This window comes from Mobula hypostoma, chromosome 6 (assembly GCF_963921235.1).
Source record: "Mobula hypostoma chromosome 6, sMobHyp1.1, whole genome shotgun sequence".
Lineage (NCBI taxonomy): Eukaryota > Metazoa > Chordata > Chondrichthyes > Myliobatiformes > Myliobatidae > Mobula > Mobula hypostoma.
Window position 1 is genome coordinate 4,294,748 of NC_086102.1, and position 22,551 is coordinate 4,317,298.

At 48.9% G+C, this 22,551-nt stretch overlaps 1 protein-coding gene across 1 annotated transcript in view; it reads right to left on the reverse strand.

Moving 5' to 3' along the window:
• The window catches only part of trappc10 (trafficking protein particle complex subunit 10), a 130,457-nt gene that overhangs the window by 45,225 nt on the left and 62,681 nt on the right, over positions 1-22,551 (reverse strand). Inside the window, 5 exon segments of the mRNA XM_063050211.1 lie at positions 947-1,023; positions 6,864-6,978; positions 8,571-8,717; positions 18,821-19,068; positions 20,637-20,748. Of these exon segments, the coding sequence (XP_062906281.1) occupies positions 947-1,023; positions 6,864-6,978; positions 8,571-8,717; positions 18,821-19,068; positions 20,637-20,748 (699 nt within the window).

The following is a 22,551-nucleotide window of genomic DNA, read 5'->3' on the forward strand; positions in this document are numbered from 1 at the left end:
ACTTAATGTTTCAGGAACAGCTTCTTCCCCTCCACCATCTCATTTCTGAGTGGATAATAAACCCACGAATGCTACCTCAGTGTTTCCCCCCTTTCTTTTTACACTACAGGTATACAATTGAATATATATATATATAATTTCACAACATATACCAGTGATATTAAACCCTATTCTGGTATTCCAGACTCTAGGTTTCTGGTGAATCCATGGGATTCATTGCCATGGATGGCTGTGGAGGCCAAGTCATTGGCTGTGCATAAAGCAGAGGCTGATAGGTTCCTGATTAGTCAGAGTGTCGAAAGGTTATTGGGACAAGGCAAGAGAGTGGGGTTGGGAGAGATAATAACTCAGCCATGATGGAATGGTGGAACAGACTCAATGGGCCGAATGGCCTGGTTCAGCTCCTATGTCTTATAGACAGTTTGTTCTTTTATCTTTGGAAGTAACAAACATGGTCTGTCATTGAAAACAGCGATATACTGGGAACAGCAGGCTATTTTCGGTACTTACTCAGTGTTACAGAAATGGGAGCATGAGTTGCTGACATACGTCTCATTGAGATCACAGGCAGGGACTGGCCCATGGGAAATGGCCCAGGGAGCCCACCCACCATCAGGGGAGCCCACCTCTCCTGAACATGAAGGCCCTCCCCCCAGCTCAGGGCCCAGGATTCTCACCCTTCCATCTGCAAGAACCACAACTCAAAGACCCTCTCCCTCCCCAATCTGGTGGCACAAGGATAATCACCACCCACTTCAATCCCCACCACCCAAAGATGCCCACTCCTTCCCCAAGCTGGTGGACCAGGATCACCTCCCTTAAACATTCTCCCCATCCATTCTCCCCGTCACCTGTGGACCCCCTCCCTCCTTCCCTCACATGTGTCCCAGGGTCTGAGAGACCCTCTCTCACCAGCCCGAGACACCCAGTACAAGTCCAGATTTACCAAGTAATGTTTCTCAAAGGCCTCCACAGATGACAGTGCCTCGTTGAGGGTCTTGTAGGGACTCTGGGGGCTGTTGGCTGAAAGAGGACAGAGGTTTGTGTTTAGGGTTGTTTAGAGCGATGAAGGACAGTTGTCTTGTTGTGTGCTGACCGCTGAAATCACCCCTCAATGCCGCTTGCCCTGTAAATCACGGCTAACGTGATTGTCAATATCCAGCATAAGACATTAGACCAGAATTAGGTCATTCAGCCCATCCGGTCTGGTCTGCCATTCCAGCATGGCTGATTGAGTTTCCCTCTCAATGCCAGTCTCCTGCCTTCTCCCCAGAACCTTTGACACCTTGATTAGTCAAAAACCTATCAACCTCCGCTCTAAACATATCCGATGATCTGTCCTCCACAGGTGTCTGTGGCAGTGAATTCCACAGATTCACCAACCCCGGCTAAAGAAATTCTTCCTCATCTCTGTTCTAAAGGGATATCCCTCTATTCCGAGGCTGTGCCCTCTGGTGCTAGACTCCGCCACTATTGGACACAAAGTTTCGAACCAAACCATCAACAATTCCTTCCCCACCTTGCCACAGATGCTGCTGTGTTTCGCCAGATTCCTGCATCTGTAGTCTCTTGTGCCTGATTCCGACATAGAACAGCACAGCACAATACAGCCACTTTGGCCCACAGTGGATTAACAACCTTTTAATCTACTCTGAGATCAATCTAACCCTTCCCTCTCACATGACCCTCCAAGCTTATATCGTCCATGTGCATATTTAAGAGATTCTTAAATGTCCCTGATGTATCTGCCTCAACCATCACCCCCTGGCAGTGTACCCAGCACTATCCATGTAAAAAACCTACCGTTGACATCTGGTGACATACATCAAAGTTGCTGGTGAACGCAGCAGGCCAAGCAGCATCTATAGGAAGAGGTGCAGTCGACGTTTCAGGCCGAGACCCTTTGTCAGGACTAACTGAAGGAAGAGTGAGTAAGGGATTTGAAAGTTGGAGGGGGAGGGGGAGATCCAAAATGATAGGAGAAGACAGGAGGGGGAGGGATGGAGCCAAGAGCTGGACAGGTGATAGGCAAAAGGGGATACGAGAGGATCATGGGACAGGAGGTCCGGGAAGAAAGACAAGGGGGGGGGTGACCCAGAGGATGGGCAAGGGGTATATTCAGAGGGACAGAGGGAGAAAAAGGAGAGTGAGAGAAAGAATGTGTGCATAAAAATAAGTAACGGATGGGGTACGAGGGGGAGGTGGGGCCTTAGCGGAAGTTAGAGAAGTCGATGTTCATGGCATGAACATCTCTGACTTCTCTAACTTCCGCTAAGGCCCCACCTCCCCCTTGTACCCCATCCGTTACTTATTTTTATGCACACATTCTTTCTCTCACTCTCCTTTTTCTCCCTCTGTCCCTCTGAATATACCTCTTGCCCATCCTCTGGGTCACTCCCCCCCTTGTCTTTCTTCCCGGACCTCCTGTCCCATGATCCTCTCGTATCCCCTTTTGCCAATCACCTGTCCAGCTCTCGGCTCCATCCCTCCCCCTCCTGTCTTCTCCTATCATTTTGGATCTCCCCCTCCCCCTCCAACTTTCAAATCCCTTACTCACTCTTCCTTCAGTTAGTCCTGACAAAGGGTCTCGGCCTGAAACGTCGACTGCACCTCTTCCTATAGATGCTGCTTGGCCTGCTGTGTTCACCAGCAACTTTGATGTATGTTGCTTGAATTTCCAGCATCTGCAGAATTCCTGTTGTTGACATCTGGTGTGTATTTTTCTCCAACCATCAATTATGCCCTCTTTATTTAGCCATTTCCACCCTGGCTGTCTACTCAAACTGTGGCTCTTATCATCTTGAACACCTCTCATCCTCCTTCACTCCAAAGAGAAAAGCCCCAGCTTCCTCAACCTTCCCTCCCGAGCCATGCTCTCTAATCCTGGCAACATCCTGGTAAATCTCCTCTGCACCCTCTCTAAAGCCTCCACACCCTTCCCATATTGAGGCGACCAGAACTGAACACAATACTCCACGTGTGGTCTAAACAGGGTTTTATCGAGCTGCAACATTACCTCATGGCTCATGAGGTCAGTCGCGATGAATAAAGCTGATCATGTCATATGCCTTCTTAACACCCTATCAACCATGTGGTTGGACCCTGAGGTACCCCTTCCCCCCCACACTGCTCAGAATCCTGCCACTAACCCTGAATCCTGCCTTAGGTTTGCCCTTCCAAACTGAATCACTTCACCCTTTTCTGGGTTGAACTCAATCTGCCACTTGACAGCCCAGCTCTGACTCCTGTCAATATCCTGTTGTAACCTACGACAATCTTCTACACTATCCACAAATGCACCAACCTTTGTCTCAGCTGAAAACTCCCTAATCCACTCTTCCACTTCCTTGGCCAAGTCATTTACAAAAATTACAAAAGACCAGGGGACCCTGTGGAACATCACCGATCACTGATCTCCAGAAAGAATACACTCCATGTACTAACACTCTCTGCCTTCTGTGGGCAAGCCAACTCTGAAACCACACAACCAAGTTTCCCTGGGTCCTGGTTTTCTCAATGAGCCAACCATCAGCTCCCATGACACATTTCAGCTGACTATCAAGAACCTTTCTCTCTCTCTCTCTGCCTTAAAAGCATCACACTCCACTCACACTGCTCTGAAGGAGTTTCAAAGATCCCAAACCTTCGAGAAAATATTCACTGATTTACAAGGACAATAGGTTTATTCGAGCACCTCCGCTCCAGGCACAAAACGCAGTAGATGGTCAACCGTTTTAATTCCTCTCCCCCTTCCTGACATGTTCATCCGTGGCCTTCTCTTCTACCATGACGAGGCCACTCTCAGGTTGGACGAGCAACACCTTATATCCCATCTAGGCAGCCTCCAACCTGATGGCACGAACATCGATTTCTCCATTTCAGCTCATTTTTTCCCCTTTCCTTTTCCCCAATTGCCCACTCTGGCCTCCTATCTCTTCTCCCCACTGGCTTATCACCTCCCCTGGTGCCCCTCCTCCCCTTTCTTCCATGGTACACTCTCCTCTCCTATCAGATTCCTTCTTCTACAATCCTTTACCTTTTCTACCTATCACCTCTCAGCTTCTTACTTCATCTCCCTCCTATCACCTTCTAGCTTGTCCTCCTTCGCCTCACCCCGCCTTCCTATTCTGGCATCTTCCCTCTTCCTTTGCAGTCCTGAGGAGATGTCGACTGTTTATTCATTTCCATAGATGCTGCCTGACCTGCTGAGTCTCTCCAGCATTTTGTGTGTGTTGCTCTGGATTCCTGGCACCTTCAGGATCTCTTGTGAATGTTTTTTTCTAACAGGTACTCCCCTGCCCTGGTTCTAGGCTCCCCACCACAAGAGGAGATGTCTTCCCCCATACCAACCTTGTCAAGATTCCCCGCATCTTGTCTTTCAGTCGGGGCACCTTTCACCTACTGAACACAACGCTGCAAACCTGAAGCAACACACTCAAAATGCTGCAGGAACTCAGGTCAGACAGCATCTACGGAGGGGAATAAACATCCACGTTTCAGGAGACCCTGCACTAGGACCTTCTGGCTTCGGAATAAGAAGGTAGGGGTGAGGGGAAGAAGTACAACTGGCAGGTGGTAGGTGAGACCAGGTGAGGGGGTAAGTAGGTGGGTAGGTGAGGGGGTGAAGTGAGAAGCTGGGAGCTGAAAGGTGGAAGAGGTATAGGGCAGAAGAAGAAAGAATTTGATCAAAAGTAGAAGATAGGAGAGAACTTCATCAGTACTCAGCGCGAAAGGCTGACTGTTCATTTCCCTCCATAGATATTGCCTGACCCACTGAGTTCCTCCAGCACTTTGTGTTTGCTTCTCACGGGCTAATCATCAGCAGAAAGAAGCCAGGCCTGTCCAACAGGCCTCGTATCCAGGGCAACGTTAATGATACCCCAGATTTGGTCATTTAAATGCTTAAATACCCCAGCCACTGTGATGGTGGCTCTAATTCAAATTTCTTTGTGTCTTTGTCCAGACAATGGTTTGTCCAGCAGGAGACTGACATGTGAAAACTCACTATGTCTGACTGTGGGATGTACAAAGCAGGCAAGGTTGAAGAGGGCTGCACTGCCCTGTGGCTCCAAGGGGAGACGATCCAGCACGGAATATAGCTTGGCTATGTTCAGCCGGATACCCAAAGAGGCAAAACTTGAATAAAAGATCAAAAACATCCTGACACTGTACCATGACAAATCATAAACATGAGAGATTCTGCAGATACTGGAATTCCGAGCAACACACAAAATGCTGGAGGAACTCAGCAGGTCAGGCAGCATCTGTAGAAATTAATAAACAGTCGGGCTGAGACGCTACTCCAGGACTGGAATGGAGCGGGAAGATGCCAGAATATAAAGGTGGTGGGAGGGAGGAGAAGGAGGCTAGCTGGAAGGTGATAGGTGAAGCCAGGTGGGTGGGAAAGGTGAAGGATTGGAGACAGAGAATAATGAACGATAGAGAAAAGGAAAGGAGGGGGGAACCCAGGGAGAGGTGATAGGCAGGCGAGAAGAGGTAGCGTTCTGCAGCTGATGGAAACCTAAAGCAACACACACAAAATGCTGGCCACCCATCTTAATTCCACTTGCCATTCCCACTCTGACATGTCAGTCCACGACCTCCTCTACTGCCATGACAAAGCCATACTCAGATTGGAGGACAAAAACCTCCAATTCCGACTGCGCAGCCTCCAACTAAATGGCATGAACATCGATATCCCGAACTTCTGGTAATTTCATCCTCCTCTCCCTCATCTCTTTTCCTCTCACCTCTTCTCTTCTCCTCACCTATCCCTGACATCAGGAAGGAGGTACAGGAGCCTCAGGACTCTCACCACCAGGTTGAGGAACAGTTACTACCCCTCAACCATCAACTTCCAAACCAGAGGGGGTAACTTCACTCAACATCACTTGCCCCATCACTGAGCTGTTCCCACAACCTATGGACTCACCATCTACTGCTCTCGATATTTATTGCTTATTTATTTATTATTATTATTATTTCTTTCTTTTTGGTACTTGCATAGTTTTTTGTCTTTTGCAAGCTGGTCGAATTTCTATTATGGTTATTATTCTATTACGGATTTATTGAGTGTAGCCACAAGAAAATAAATCTCAGGGCTGGGTGTGGGTATGCGCACAAGCTTAAGATTAATTTTAATGTGGCCGGACTCAACAAAGACAATAAATTGACTTTGAACTCCTTCCCTTTCTCCCATGGTCCACTCTCCTCTCCTATCAGATTCTTCCTTCTTCAGCCCTCTACCTTTCCCTATCACCCCCCCCCCAGATTCTTACTTCATCCCCCCCCCCACACACCCACCTTCCCTCTCACCTTGTCTCACCCATCACCTGTCAGCCTGTACTCCTTCCCCACCTTTTTATTCCAGCTTCTGTCCGTAACGTTGACTGTTTATTCTCCTCCACTGACCTGCTGAGTTCCTCCAGCAATATGTGTGTTGCTCGGATTTCCAGTACCTGCAGAATCTCTCGTGTTTGTGATCTGTCATGGTATCAGGATGTTTTTGATCTTTTGGTCAAGTTCTGCCTCTTTGTGCTGCTCAGGTACCAGAGCACCGTTTTCCTCTGGATAGCACAGGCCGTTTGGCTGCACACATTTACTGGAAAAGCCCACGTTCCCAGGCCGAAACCCCAAGTGGTCCTGGTGACTTCTGCTCTGGTTCAGAGTTAAACCCGTGACATACAATCCAACAGAACGTACACACAAAGAAGCAATACCAGAGGACCCCAGAGAGGTGGGGGTGGGTGCAGGGGAGATGGGGATGAGGCCAGAGGGAGAGTAGAGAGAGGGAAATAGATTGAGGGAGGGGAGAATTGAGAGTCCCGGGATGGCGGAGCTGGGAAGATCATGGTCCCAATTACCTGTTTCAGCTCTCTCTGCTCCCAGTCCTGCCAACACATCCACCGTCCTGTTCAGATCTTCAGACTTCGGTCCTTCCTCATTGATGAGCCCACACAGGTAACCCAGCGACTTCAGCTGAGGTGAGAGAGAGAGAGTTAAAGTAGGGAGGGTATCAGTAAAGTGCACATTCCACACAGACAGAGCTACATCTCCACGAAAACAAATTACGGCACCCAACAACAGACTTCAGGCAAACTTCTCTGTTGCTCCTCCATTTATTTTTAATCTTTTTAATAGAGCTATATTGGGTCAGACAACCTCTAGAGGTCACGGTTTAGGGGTGAAAGGTGAAATGTTTAAGTGGAGCACGAAGAGGAACTTCTTCACTCAGAGGGTGGTGAGAGTGTGGAAAGAGTTGCCAGCGCGAGAGGTGGATGAGGGTTCGATTTCAATGTTTGAGAGAAGTTTGGATATGTACAGGAGTGGGAGGGCTATGCTCCAGGTGCAGGTTGAAGAGAAAAGGCAGTTTAAATGGTTTGGCACAGACTAGACAGACCACAGGGTCTGTTTTTGTTCAGTACGTTTCTATGCCTGTACGACTCCATGCAGGATGGTAACCAAGCCTTGCGGCCCAACAATCACACCCATGTGAATCATAAACCACTAACTCGTATGTCCCTGGAAGGTGGAAGGAAACTGGAGCATGGGGAGAGTGCACAAACTCTGTACAGACAACGATGGGAAATGAACCCAGGTCGCTGGTGCTGGAATACTGTTACACTAATCACCACGGCACCTTTCTAGGACCTTTGCTACCTTTAATCTGCTGAGACCTTCAGAATCTAACACCATTTCCAATTCACTGTGTCTCTGCAGCCACTTGTTGGAGCCTGAGAGACGAGAGAGTCTGCAGGTGCTGGAAACCCAGAGCAGGTCAGGCAGCAGCCATTCGTCCGTGAAGATTGCTCCTCTTCCACATATTACCTCACTTCAGCCACCTTCCCCCTCACCTGGTGTCACCATCACCGTCTAAACTTGTCCTCCTCCACTCCTCCCACCTTCTTGTTCCAGCTTACTTTCCAGACCCAGTGAAGGGCCTCACTGCAAATCATCGTCTGTCTACTCTGCTCCATAGATGTTGCCTGACCTGCTGAGCTACTCCAGCATTTTCTGTCTGTGTTCTTAGAACCTGAGAATGTGAAACCAAGGGACTTATTGGCCTTTGGTCGCCTGTACTTTTTCCCCAATACCTTCTTTACCAATACTGATAACTTCTATTTTCTAATTAGGAGTAAGAAAAGTTAGATTAGAGCGGGGGAAATGGGTGAACAGGACCAATTACCCGCAATAACAGACACAAACTCCAGTCTGCCTCTTTCACTTTACACAGAGGCTGGTGGCTGCAATGGATAAGAGACTACTATGAGGGCATAGTTGTAAGGTGACTGGATGAAAGTATGGGGTGATGGAGATGTCAGAGGTCAGTTCTTTACGCAAAGAGTGCTGAGTGTGTGGAATATACTGCCAATGTTGGTGGTGGAGGCGGGTACATTCGGGGCAATTAGATACTCTCACATAGATACACAGATGTAAGAAAAATTGAGGGAAGGATGAGATTGACCTTGAAGCGGGTTATAAGGTCGGCACAACACCGTGGGCCAAAGGGCCTACACTGGGCTGTGCTGTTCTATGTTCAATCTACACCAGCTCCAGGGATGCTTGAGTACCTTCTCTGTGGCATATGACCAAAGTCCAACGGTGTGGCTACAGTTGTTCTCCAGCTGGGTCCGGTCGCAGCAACCTTCGATTCTCTGCAGGACCTCCAGGCAGCTCAGGAACACCCAACAATCCAGCGCCCCAACGGGGACAGAAACCTGCAGGGAGGAGAAAACATGTAGCAAGTTATCCATCAGAATGCAGGAAATAACTGCACAGGACAGTGTGGAGCAGGAGTTCCCTCCCCTGGGAGTGTGTGATGGGACAGGGTAGAGGGAGCTTCACTCTGTGTCTAACTGCCCCTGCCCCGGGAGTGTGCGATGGGACAGGGTAGAGGGAGCTTCACGCTGTGTCTAACTGCCCCTGCCCCGGGCGTGTGCGATGGGACAGGGTAGAGGGAGCTTCACGCTGTGTCTAACTGCCCCTGCCCCGGGCGTGTGCGATGGGACAGGGTAGAGGGAGCTTCACGCTGTGTCTAACTGCCCCTGCCCCGGGCGTGTGCGATGGGACAGGGTAGAGGGAGCTTCACGCTGTGTCTAACTGCCCCTGCCCCGGGCGTGTGCGATGGGACAGGGTAGAGGGAGCTTCACGCTGTGTCTAACTGCCCCTGCCCCGGGCGTGTGCGATGGGACAGGGTAGAGGGAGCTTCACGCTGTGTCTAACTGCCCCTGCCCCGGGCGTGTGCGATGGGACAGGGTAGAGGGAGCTTCACGCTGTGTCTAACTGCCCCTGCCCCGGGCGTGTGCGATGGGACAGGGTAGAGGGAGCTTCACGCTGTGTCTAACTGCCCCTGCCCCGGGCGTGTGCGATGGGACAGGGTAGAGGGAGCTTCACGCTGTGTCTAACTGCCCCTGCCCCGGGCGTGTGCGATGGGACAGGGTAGAGGGAGCTTCACTCTGTGTCTAACTGCCCCTGCCCCGGGCGTGTGCGATGGGACAGGGTAGAGGGAGCTTCACTCTGTGTCTAACTGCCCCTGCCCCGGGCGTGTGCGATGGGACAGGGTAGAGGGAGCTTCACTCTGTGTCTAACTGCCCCTGCCCCGGGCGTGTGCGATGGGACAGGGTAGAGGGAGCTTCACTCTGTGTCTAACTGCCCCTGCCCCGGGCGTGTGCGATGGGACAGGGTAGAGGGAGCTTCACTCTGTGTCTAACTGCCCCTGCCCCGGGCGTGTGCGATGGGACAGGGTAGAGGGAGCTTCACTCTGTGTCTTACTGTCCCTGCCCTGGGAGTGTGTGATGGGACTGCCCCCAGTGAATATAGCATCAAGTTAGACACTTTTATTCAAACTTACTGACAATTGAAACTATTCTTCTATATTTATTCAGTATTTTGCAATTTTGTAAAATCTATGGCACAAACTACGAACTTCCAGGTAAATATGAACAGGGATGTTTAGCTGGGGCTGTACAACGGACATCATCGGGAACCCCCACCACGCAGGGCATGCTCTCTTCTCGTTGCTGCCATCAGGAAGGAGGTACCAGAGCCTCAGGGCCCAACCAACAGGTTCAGGAACAGGCATTGCCCCTCTCCCCAACCATCGGGCTCCTGAACTGGTGTGGATAGTTTCACTCACCTCAACACTCAACTGTTCCCAACAGACAATGGACTCACTTCAAGGACTCTTCATCTCCTGTTCTCCATATTTATTGCTTGCTTATCTATCTACCTACTCTTTCTTTTCGTACTTGCAGTTTGTTGTCTTTTGCACAATGGTGTTTGTCCGTCCTTTTGGGGCAGTCATACTGAAAATATTATGGATTTACTGAGCATGCCCAGAAGAAAATGAATCTCAGATTTCGACCTGGTGACGTATAAATTCTTTGAACTTTGAACAGCAAATAGCAGAGAATGAAGATGATGGACTGATGACATCTTCAGGTTTACCAGCTACAAACAAGACACGGGGAGAAGGGTCACACACAGCACATACTCAGCTGAGAGCATGAGGTGGTGGCAGACACCGGTCAAAAATGACTACGTTATCCAAATCAGAATCAGGTTTATTATCTCCAGTCTATTATATGAAATCTGTTTTGTGGTAGCAGTACATTATGTGTCATGTTGTATCGTGTGGGCGATCATGCTCGTTCCATGATTGCTCTTGGAAATATTTCTACACAAGTGGTTTGCCATTGCCTCCTTCAACAATATATATTAATGACTTGGATGAGGGAATTAAATGCAGCATCTCCAAGTTTGCGGATGACACGATGCAATTTAATGTGGATAAATGTGAAGTTATCCACTTTGGTGGCAAAAATAGGAAAACAGATTATTATCTGAATGGTGGCCGATTAGGAAAAGGGGAGGTGCAACGAGACCTGGGTGTCATTATACACCAGTCATTGAAAGTGGGCATGCAGGTACAGCAGGCGGTGAAAAAGGCGAACGGTATGCTGGCATTTATAGTGAGAGGATTCGAGTACAGGAGCAGGGAGGTACTACTGCAGTTGTACAAGGCCTTGGTGAGACCACACCTGGAGTATTGTGTGCAGTTTTGGTCCCCTAATCTGAGGAAAGACATCCTTGCCATACAGGGAGTACAAAGAAGGTTCACCAGATTGATTCCTGGGATGGCAGGACTTTCATATGAAGAAAGACTGGATGAACTGGGCTTGTACTCGTTGGAATTTAGAAGATTGAGGGGGGATCTGATTGAAACGTATAAGATCCTAAAGGGATTGGACAGGCTAGATGCGGGAAGATTGTTCCCGATGTTGGGGAGGTCTAGAACGAGGGGTCACAGTTTGAGGATAGAGGGGAAGCCTTTTAGGACCGAGGTTAGGAAAAACTTCTTCACACAGAGAGTGGTGAATCTGTGGAATTCTCTGCCACAGCAAACTGTTGAGGCCAGTTCATTAGCTATGTTTAAAAGGAAGTTAGATATGGCCCTTGTGGCTACAGGGGTCACGGGGTATGGAGGGAAGGCTGGGTTCTGAGTTGGATGATCAGCCATGATCATAATAAATGGCGGTGCAGGCTCGAAGGGCCGAATGGCCTACTCCTGCACCTATTTTCTATGTTTCTATGTTTCTATGAAACGTATAAAATCCTAAAGGGATTAGACAGGCTAGATGCAGGAAGATGGTTCCTGATGTTGGGGAAGTCCAGAACAAGGGGCCACAGTTTGAGGATAAAGGGGAAGCCTTTTAGGACCGAGATTAGGAAAAACTTATTCACACAGAGAGTGGTGAATCTGTGGAATTCTCTGCCACAGGAAACAGTTGAGGCCAGTTCATTGGTTATATTTAAGAGGGAGTTAGATATGGCCCTTGTGGCTACGGGGATCAGGGGGTATGGAGGGAAGGCTGGTACAGGGTTCTGAGTTGGATGATCAGCCATGATCATAATAAATGGCGGTGCAGGCTCGAAGGGCCGAATGGCCTACTCCTGCACCTATTTTCTATGTTTCTATGTTCTGGGCAGTGTCTTTACAAGACGGGTGACCCCAGCCATTGTCAATACTCTTCAGAGATTGTCGCCTGGTGTCAGTGGTCGCATAACCAGGGCTTGTGACGTGCACCAGCTGCTCCCTTGGCTTCACCTGACCCTGATCAGAGGCTAAGCAGGTGCTACACCTTGCCCAACGGTGGCCTGCAGGCTAGTTGAGGGAAGGAGTGCCTTACACCCCATTTGGTAGAGATGTATCTTCCCCTGCCCACCCAAACATTACAATACATAGTAATAGAAATTCTGAATTACAATAAAAAGTACATGCAAAAATAAATTCAATAAGTAGTGCAAAAAGAGAGAGAAATAAAAGTGGTGAGGAAGTGTTCATGGGTTCATTGTCCATTCAGAAATCTGATGGTGGAGGGGAAGAAGCTGTTCCTGAAAGCAAGGGAATGAAATTTTCCTGGAGAAGAACATTTGGCCCCTCCTGACCCCAACGTGATGAATGTAACCTCTACCCCTCTGCCATCAGATTTCTGAACAGCCCATAAACCCATGAATGCTACCTCATTATTTCTTATTTTTTGCCCCGAGAAAAGCAAGCCAGAAGCCCCTTGCATGACCTCCATTGACCAGAAGGTGTGGTGAGACGATGTGGTGGTGGGGGTTGGAGACTAGTACGAGTAACGTATGTGTGGTGCTGCTAATAGAGTCACATTACATAGAAACAGTACCTTTGATCCAACCAGTCCATGACGACCAAAAGCAGCATCCATCATTGAGGTCCCCATGGGCATGAGCTTCCCCACCATCAAGGATATCTTCCAAAGACAGTCACCACCTTGTTTCATGGTAGGGATGGTGTGTTTTTGATCATGTGCGGTGTTTGGCTTATGCCAAACATAACGTTTAGACTGATGGCCAAAAAGCTCAATATGTGCAGTCTCTCCCATCTCAGCCACAAACTCCTCCAGAGTTGTCATAGGTCTCCAGGTGGCCTCCCTCACTAGTTCCTTTCTTACAGTCACTCAGTTTTTGAAGATAGCTTGTTCTAGGCAGGTTTACAGCTGTGCCATATTCTTTCCATTTCTTGATAATTGACTCCAAGGGATAATCAGTGACTTGGAAATTTTCTTGTATCCATCTCCTGACTTGTGCTTTTCAATAACCTTTTCGTGGAGTTGCTTGGAGTGTTCTTTTGTCTTCATGGTGTAGTCTTTTGCCAGGATACTGACTCACCAACAGTTGGACCTTCCAGATACAGGTGTATTTTTACTACAATGATTGAAACACCGTGACTGCACACGGGTCTCCTTTTAACTAATTATGTGACTTTTAAAACCAATTGGCTGCACCAGTGGTGATTGGGTGTGCTATATTAAACGGGGTGAATGCTTATGCAATCAATTATTTTCTGGTTTATATTTGTAATTAATTTAGATGACTTTGTGAAGATCTGTTTTCACTTTGACATAAAAGAGTATTTTTCTGTTGATCAGTGTCAAAAAAGCCAAATTAAATCGAATGCAATTCAATGTTGTAAAATAATAAAACCTCAAAACTTCCGGTGGGGAGGGGGGTGAATACTTTTTATAAGCACTGTATGTATATGGCCCTGACCCCCTGGTCCATTTCAAATCTTCAGTCGCCACAACTGCGCTACGCCGCCCCAGTAGACTGTGATGGCTCAGACCCCTCTCCTCCAGCAGCCAGCAGCTGAAAAGTAAATGATCCCTCAGCCTGAGGCTCGAGTCCATCGAGTGCTGCTAAAAACCCTGCAGTCAGCCACAGCAGAGCTTGTCTTCTGCCGAGCAAAGCCCTGAGAGGGCAGCTGCAAATCCATCTGCACACCATGCCACACCACCCCCAGCTTCGTCCCCTCACTCTGGGTGGCTGCACGCAGGCGACACTGTGGCTGCAGGGCTAGTTGTCGCTACGACTGAGGACTAGGCCCCTGTCCATCTGCCCCTGCAATATACTGTTACTCTAATTGATAGAGATTTTTTAATGCATTGCACTGGACTGCTGCCAGTAAACAACACATTCTGATTCTGAGGTGAAGACACAGCCCAGTACCAGCTGATTATGGTAAGAAGTTCTGCCTCAAATTTCTCTGAGGATGAGTGGGAGGAGAAACAGGAACATAAGCAAATGGACAGAGTTGGGAAGGACCATATATATATATATATATATATACACACACACACACACACCACAGCTTCTTCCCATCTGCTTTCAGATTCCCAAATGGACAATGAACCAACATATGAACACCACCCCTGATTTCACTCTGCTTACTATCACGGAGGAGTTACAGGAGCCTGAAGGAACACACTCAAGATTTCAGGAACAGCTTCTTCAATTCCACCAACAGATTTTTCAATGGACAATGAACTCATGAACACAACCTCAATATTTTTCTCTCTTTTTGCACTACTTATCTAAAGGATATTTTAAAATATATTTCCTATCGTAATTTACAGTTTATAATTATGTGTTGTAATGTACTGCTGCCACAAAACAAATTTCACAACATATTACATATTGATAGCACAATGATATAAAACCTGATCCTAATTGTACATACACACACACACACACACACACGTATATATATACATACATATATTATATATACACACACACATTTCTTACTGCAGCATGTTTTTATGTATTGCAATGAACTGTTACTGCAAAGCAACTGTATTTCATCACATATGTGAGTGATATTTTAAACCCGATTCCGATTACACACAGTGGCCATTTTATTAGATACACCTACTCATTAATGCAAATATCTAATCAGCCAATCATGTGGCAGTAACTCAATGAATAAAAGCATGCAGACATGGTCAAGAGGTTCAGTTGTTACCCAGACCAAATATCAGAATGGGGAAGAAGCATGACCTAGGTGACTTTGACCGTGGAATGATTGTTGGTGCCAGATGGGGTGGTTTCAGAAATGCTGATCTCCTGGGATTTTCACACACAAGTCTCTAGAGTTTGCATAGAAAGGTGCAAAAAACAAGAAAAAAACATTCAGTGAGTGAGTGAAAATGCCTTGTTAATGAGAGAGGTCAGAGGAGAATGGTCAGACTGGTTCAAGCTGACAGGAAGGTGACAGTAAATCAAATAACCACACGTTACAACAGCGGTGTGCAGAAGGGCATCTTTGAATGTACAGCACATTGAACCTTGAAGTGGATGGGCCACAGCAGCAGAAGACCACAAACATACTCTCAGTAACCACTTTATTAGGTGCAGGAGATATCTGATAAAGTTGCTAGAGTATATCACCCTCGCTGGGTCAGATTTCTGGAACTCCCTCATGAGGGACAAGAGGACAGTTCACCATCACCTTCCCAAGGGCAATTAGAAACAGGCGATTAAATACTGGCTCAGCCTGAGAAGCCCATAGAAACATAGAAAACCTATAGCACAATACAGGCCCTTCGACCCACAAAGTTGTGCCGAACATGTCCCTACCTTAGAAATTACTAGGCTTACCCATAGCCCTCTATTTTTCTAAGCTCCATGTACCGACCCAAAAGTCTCTTAAAAGACCTTATTGTATCTGCCTCCACCACTGTTGCCGGCAGCCCATTCCACACACTCACCACTCTCTGATTAAAAAACTTACCCCTGACATCTCCTCTGTACCTATTCTCCAGCACCTTAAACCTGTGTCCTCTTGTGGCAGCCATTTCAGCCCTGGGAAAAAGCCTCTGACTATCCACACGATCAATGCCTCTCATCATCTTATACACCTCTATCAGGTCACCTCTCATCCTCCGTCACTCCAAGGAGAAAAGGCCAAGTTCACTCAACCTATTCTCATAAGGCATGTTCCCCAATCCAGGCAACATCCTTCTAAACCTTGAATAATTAAATTTGTAAACTAGTTAAAAATTTTGTCTTACCATTCATACAGGACAAATGATTACACAGTTCATTGAGGTTGGAGAAGGTAAAACAATAACAGAGTGCAGAATGAAGTGTTACAGGTACAGTGAAAGAACAGTATAGGCAGACAAGAATTTGCAAGGTCATAATAAGGTAGATTGTGAGGTCAAAAGTGCATCTAATTGTATTAGGGAACTGTTCAATAGTCACATAACAGTGGGATAGAGGCTGCCCTAAAGCCTGGTAGTACATCTTTTTTGGCTTTGGTATCTTCTGCCTGATAGGGGGAGGGGGAACGGGGACGTCCAGGGCAGATGGAGTCTTTCATTATGATGACTGCTTTACTGAGGCAGTAAGGAATGCTACAGTTGTAGAGAAACTTCGGTGCAGGTAGACAGTAAGATGCAAGATCATAATGAGGTAGATTGTGAGGTCAGAGCGTCCATCTTGTTGTAGTAAGGAACCATCGAAAAGTCTTATAACCGCAGGGTAGAAGATGCCCTGGAATCTGGTGGTTACCTTTTTTCCTCGGGCTTCTGTGACTCTTGCCTGATGGAGAGGGGAGGAGAGAATATCCAGACTGGGGGCGGGGCGGGGTGAGGTCTCTATGCTGGCTGTGTTACTGAGGCACTGCACATGGTTACAGTACAGAGGACGTGCAGTGCTGGTACACAATAATGAAGTAGATGGGGAGTCCATCTCAGGGACTATTGAATTGTCTGATAACAGCTCTCCTTCAGTCTACAGGTACTGTACATGTTTTTAAAGTTTAAAGTTATTTCATCCAAATGCTTATGTCACCACATACTGTCCTGGTATTTATTTTCTTGCAGGCATTCACAGTCGATACAAGGAATTACAATGGAATCAATGCAAAGCCACACACAAAGACAGACAAACAACCAATGTGCAAAAGACATGAACCTGGGCAAATACAAAAAATAAGAATAACCAAATAATAAGTAACACTGAGAATCGAGTTGTAGAGTCGTGGGAAGTGAGTCCGCAGGTTGTGGAATCAGTTCAGAGTTGAGGTGACTGAAGTTATCCACACTGGTTCAGGAGCCTGATGCTTGAGGGCGATAACTGTCCTTGACCCTGGTGGTTGAGGGGTGATAACTGTTCCAGACCCTGGTGGTTGAGGGGTGATAACTGTCCCAGACCCTGATGGTTGAGGGGTGATAACTGTTCCAGACCCTGGTGGTTGAGGGGTGATAACTGTCCCTGACCCTGGTGGTTGAGGGGTGATAACTGTCCCTGACCCTGGTGGTTGAGGGGTGATAACTGTCCCTGACCCTGATGGTTGAGGGGTGATAACTGTCCCTGACCCTGGTGGTTGAGGGGTGATAACTGTCCCTGACCCTGGTGGTTGAGGGGTGATAACTGTTCCAGACCCTGATGGTTGAGGGGTGATAACTGTCCCTTACCCTGATGGTTGAGGGGTGACAACTGTCCCTGACCCTGATGGTTGAGGGTGATAACTGTTCCAGACCCTGATGGTTGAGGGGTGATAACTGTCCCTTACCCTGATGCTTGAGGGGTGACAACTGTCCCTGACCCTGGTGGTTGAGGGGTGATAACTGTCCCTGACCCTGGTGGTTGAGGGTGATAACTGTCCCTGACCCTGATGGTTGAGGGGTGATAACTGTTCCAGACCCTGGTGGTTGAGGGGTGATAACTGTCCCTGACCCTGATGGTTGAGGGGTGATAACTGTCCCTGACCCTGATGGTTGAGGGGTGATAACTGTTCCTGACCCTGATGGTTGAGGGGTGATAACTGTTCCAGACCCTGATGGTTGAGGGGTGATAACTGTCCCTTACCCTGATGGTTGAGGGGTGATAACTGTCCCTGACCCTGGTGGTTGAGGGTGATAACTGTTCCAGACCCTGACGGTTGAGGGTGATAACTGTCCCAGACCCTGGTGGTTGAGGGGTGATAACTGTCCCTGACCCTGGTGGTTGAGGGGTGATAACTGTCCCTGACCCTGGTGGTTGAGGGGTGATAACTGTCCCTGACCCTGATGGTTGAGGGCGATAACTGTCCCTGACCCTGGTGGTTGAGGGGTGATAACTGTCCCTGACCCTGGTGGTTGAGGGGTGATAACTGTTCCAGACCCTGGTGGTTGAGGGGTGATAACTGTCCCTGACCCTGGTGGTTGAGGGGTGATAACTGTCCCAGACCCTGATGGTTGAGGGGTGATAACTGTCCCTGACCCTGACGGTTGAGGGTGATAACTGTCCCTGACCCTGATGGTTGAGGGTGATAACTGTTCCAGACCCTGATGGTTGAGGGGTGATAACTGTCCCTGACCCTGATGGTTGAGGGGTGATAACTGTCCCTGACCCTGATGGTTGAGGGTGATAACTGTCCCTGACCCTGGTGGTTGAGGGTGATAACTGTCCCTGACCCTGATGGTTGAGGGGTGATAACTGTTCCAGACCCTGGTGGTTGAGGGGTGATAACTGTCCCTGACCCTGATGGTTGAGGGGTGATAACTGTCCCAGACCCTGGTGGTTGAGGGGTGATAACTGTCCCTGACCCTGATGGTTGAGGGCGATAACTGTCCCAGACCCTGACGGTTGAGGGGTGATAACTGTCCCTGACCCTGATGGTTGAGGGCGATAACTGTCCCAGACCCTGACGGTTGAGGGGTGATAACTGTCCCAGACCCTGACGGTTGAGGGGTGATAACTGTCCCTGACCCTGATGGTTGAGGGGTGATAACTGTCCCTGACCCTGATGGTTGAGGGCGATAACTGTCCCAGACCCTGATGGTTGAGGGGTGATAACTGTCCCTGACCCTGATGGTTGAGGGGTGATAACTGTCCCTGACCCTGATGGTAGGGAGATCTGAGGCTCCTGTACCACCTCCCTGATGGCAACAGCAAGAAGAGAGCATGACATGAGTGGGGGGGGGGGGGGTTTAAAAACAAGTCAAATTAGAAACTCGACAGTCTTTACCTCGAGTAGCTTCAGCTCCTGGACGCAGTTGTGGAGCAGTTGGACGGCGCGATGTGCCACCTCCCATGGCCTCTGCAGTAGGACCAGCAGCGTGCACTGCCGCGAGAAGAGGTAGCTGCGCAGGTCGAGCAGGGTGGCCTGGTTCCTCTGGATTAACTCCCGCTTCTCCATGTCAATGGGCTTGCGGAGGACCAGCCCGTTCCAGCTCCTTACGGGCTGGCAGAAGGAGGCCAGCCAGTTGGCACCATCTGCAAAATAGGCACACGTCAGGCGGGCAGGGTTAGGGTTCTAACGCTGAGACTCTGGCCGGATGGGATCAGACCCCCGGGGGAGAGTGGGCATCCACTGCAGAGAGGAGAGGCAAAATTCATCTGCAGAGATATACACACTCCCATGCAGATCCAACAGGAACACACAGACAAACCACACAAATATTCCTCTCAGCACTTGATCAGCATTCACTTGTTCATTATGTGCCATGTCATATGACGTGGGTAACCATGGTCTTCCCGTGACTATGAGTGTCCTGGCAAACGTTTCTACAGAAGTGGTTTGCCATTGTCGCCTTCTGGGCAGTGTCTTTACAAGATGGTGACCACAGCCATTATCAATACTCTTCAGAGATTGTCTGTCTGGTGTCAGTGATTGCATAACCAGGACTTGTGACGTGCACTGGCTGCTCGTACGACCATCCACCACCTACTCCCATGGTTTCACTGAGCGGGGGTCTCAACTGGGGCTACACCTTGCCCGAGGGTGACCTGCAGCCTAGCAGACGGAAGGAGAGCCTTACACTTCCTTTGGTGGAGACGTATCTCCACCCCACAACCATTCCCATTCTGACATGTCGGTCCATGGCCTCTTTTACTGCCGAGACGAGGCCACTTTCGGGATGGAAGAGCAGCAGCCCATATCCTGCCCGGGGAGCCTCCAACCTGACAGTATAACATTGATTTCTGTAACTGTTCTTCCCAACCCTTCTCCCTTTTCCCATTCCCCATTCTGGTCACCCTCTCACCATAGAAAAGTACCACACAGAAACAGGCCCTTCAGCCCATCTAGTTCATGCTGAAGCATTTAAACTACCTCTCTGAACGACCTGCACTGGGACCCTAGCCTTCCATATCCCTACTATCCATGTACCATCCAAATTTCTCTTACAAGTTGAAATTGAGCTTGCATCCACCACTTGCACTGGCAGCTCATCCCACACTCTCACGACCCTCTGAGTGATGAAGTTTCCCCTCGTGTTCCCCTTAGACTTTTTACCTTTCACCCTTAACCTAGCTCTCTATTAGAAAAATAGAGGGCTATGTGCTAGGGAAATTCTCAGCAGTCTCTCGAGTAGGTTATGTGGTCAGCACAACATTGTGGGCCGAAGGGCCTGTACTGTGCTGTAAATTTCTATGTTAACCCAAGAGCAGTGGTTGACCTTCTCCTCACCTGCCCATCACCTCCTTCCCTTTCTCCCATGGTCCAACTATCCTCTCCAATCAGATTTCTTCTTTTTCAGCCCTTTACCTCTTGCACCTATCACCTCCATGCTCTGCACTTTATCCCCACCTCCCACAACCACCCACCTTAATGCTCACCTGGTCTTACCTGCCAGTTTGCACTCCTTCCCACCCCACCAAACCTTCTTATTCAGGCCTCTCCCTTCCTTTCCTGTCCTGATGAAGGGTCTTGGCCCAAGACATCAAATGTTTATTCCCCACTGACCTGCTGAGTTCCTCTGGCATTTTGTGTATGTTACTCTGGGTTTCTGGGATCTGTAGAACCTTGCGTGTTAATGACTTGCAGCTAGAGCAACACTTACCCCCAGCACCGTAGTTGACGACATACTGAGTGAAGAGAGCATCGAGCTCATCATACTGGACCAGCGCATCCTCATACTGCTGCAACATCTCAAAAACGAAAGCCAGCTCCTCCTTCAAACACAAAGGAGAGTTCAAGTCCAACTTCAATTGTCATTCCACTATACCGCCAAACAAATCAGTGTTAAACCGGGGCCAAGGTGAAAAACACAGTCACAGCACAAGGCACATACAGGACATATGATAGCAGTAAACACACAGTATGGTCATGCAAAAAAAATGATGTAGCCGAAGTCAGTGAATTTCCTGTCATGTCCTGTCGACTGATGGCGCATGGGAAGTTGTCGGCAAAAACAAGCCCACAACAGTCTGATCATCTCTCAGCAAAAAAAAGTACAACTGCAGACAAACACAGTCCAACTTGTCTTCCTCCGAGTGAACACTGGAGGGCAGCACTGACGGGAGCTGCAGACGAACACAGTCCAACTTGTCTTCCTCCGAGTGAACACTGGAGGGCAGCACTGACGGGAGCTGCAGACGAACACAATCCAACTTGTCTTCCTCCGAGTGAACACTGGAGGGCAGCACTGACGGGAGCTGCAGATGAACACAATATACTCTCCAGATGCTGGGTCAAAGCAACACTCACAACACACTGGAGGAACTCAGCAGGTCGGGCAGCATCCATGGAAATGATGAGTCGACGTTTCGGGCCGGAACCCTTCATCAGGACTGAAGGGGGAAGGGGCAGAGGCCCTCGGTCTCCATCTCTGGAGACAGACTGTCCACTGACATCTTCTACAAGCCCACTGACTCTCATAACTACCTCGACTATACCTCTTCCCACCCCACCACATGCAAAAATGCCATTCCCTATTCCCAGTTCCTCCGTCTCCGCCGCATCTGCCCCGAGGATGAGGTTTTCCGTTCCAGGACACCTCAAATGTCCTCTTTCTTTAAGGATCGTGGTTTCCCTTCTGCTGTCATCAATGATGCCCTCACCCGCATCTCCTCCATTTCCCGCACCGGCTCTCACCCCATCCTCCCACCACAACAACAGGGACAGAGTTCCCCTTGTCCTCACCTACCACCCCACCAGCCTCCGGATCCAACACATTATCCTCCGCAACTTCTGCCACCTTCAACAGGACCCCACCACTAAGCACATCTTTCCCTCTCCACCCCTCTCCGCTTTCCGCAGGGATCATTCCCTCCACAACTCCCTGATCCACACGTCCCTCCCCACGGATCTCCCACCCAGCTCTTATCCCTGTAAGCGTAAGTGCTACACCTGTCCCTACACCTCCTCTCTTGCCACCATTCAGGGCCCCAAACAGTCCTTCCAGGTGAGGCAACACTTCACTTGTGAGTCTGTTGGGGTCATCTATTGCATCCGGTGCTCCCGGTGTGGCCTCCTCTACATCAGTGAAACCCAACGCAGATTGGGGGACCACTTCGTTGAGCACCTCCACTCCATCTGTCACAACAAACAGGATCTCCCGGTTGCCACCCACTTCAACTCTGCTTCACATTCCCATTCAGATATGTCCATACATGGCCTCCTCTACTGCCATGATGAGGCTAAACTCAGGTTGGAGGAGCAACACCTCATATACCGTCTAGGTAATCTCCAGCCCCTTGGTATGAACATAGAATTCTCCAACTTCTGGTAATTCCCTCCCCCTCCCTTCCTCTATCCCTATGTCACTCTGCCCCCTCCCCCAGCTGCCTATCACCTCCCTCATGGTTCCGCCTCCTTCTACTACCCATTGTGTTTTCCCCTATTCCTTCTTCACCTTTCCTGCCTATCACCTCCCTGCTTCCCTCCCCCATCCCTTTATCTTTCCCCTTACTGGTTTTTCACCTGGAACCTACCAGCCTTCTCCTTCCCACCCTCCCCCACCTTCTGTATAGGGC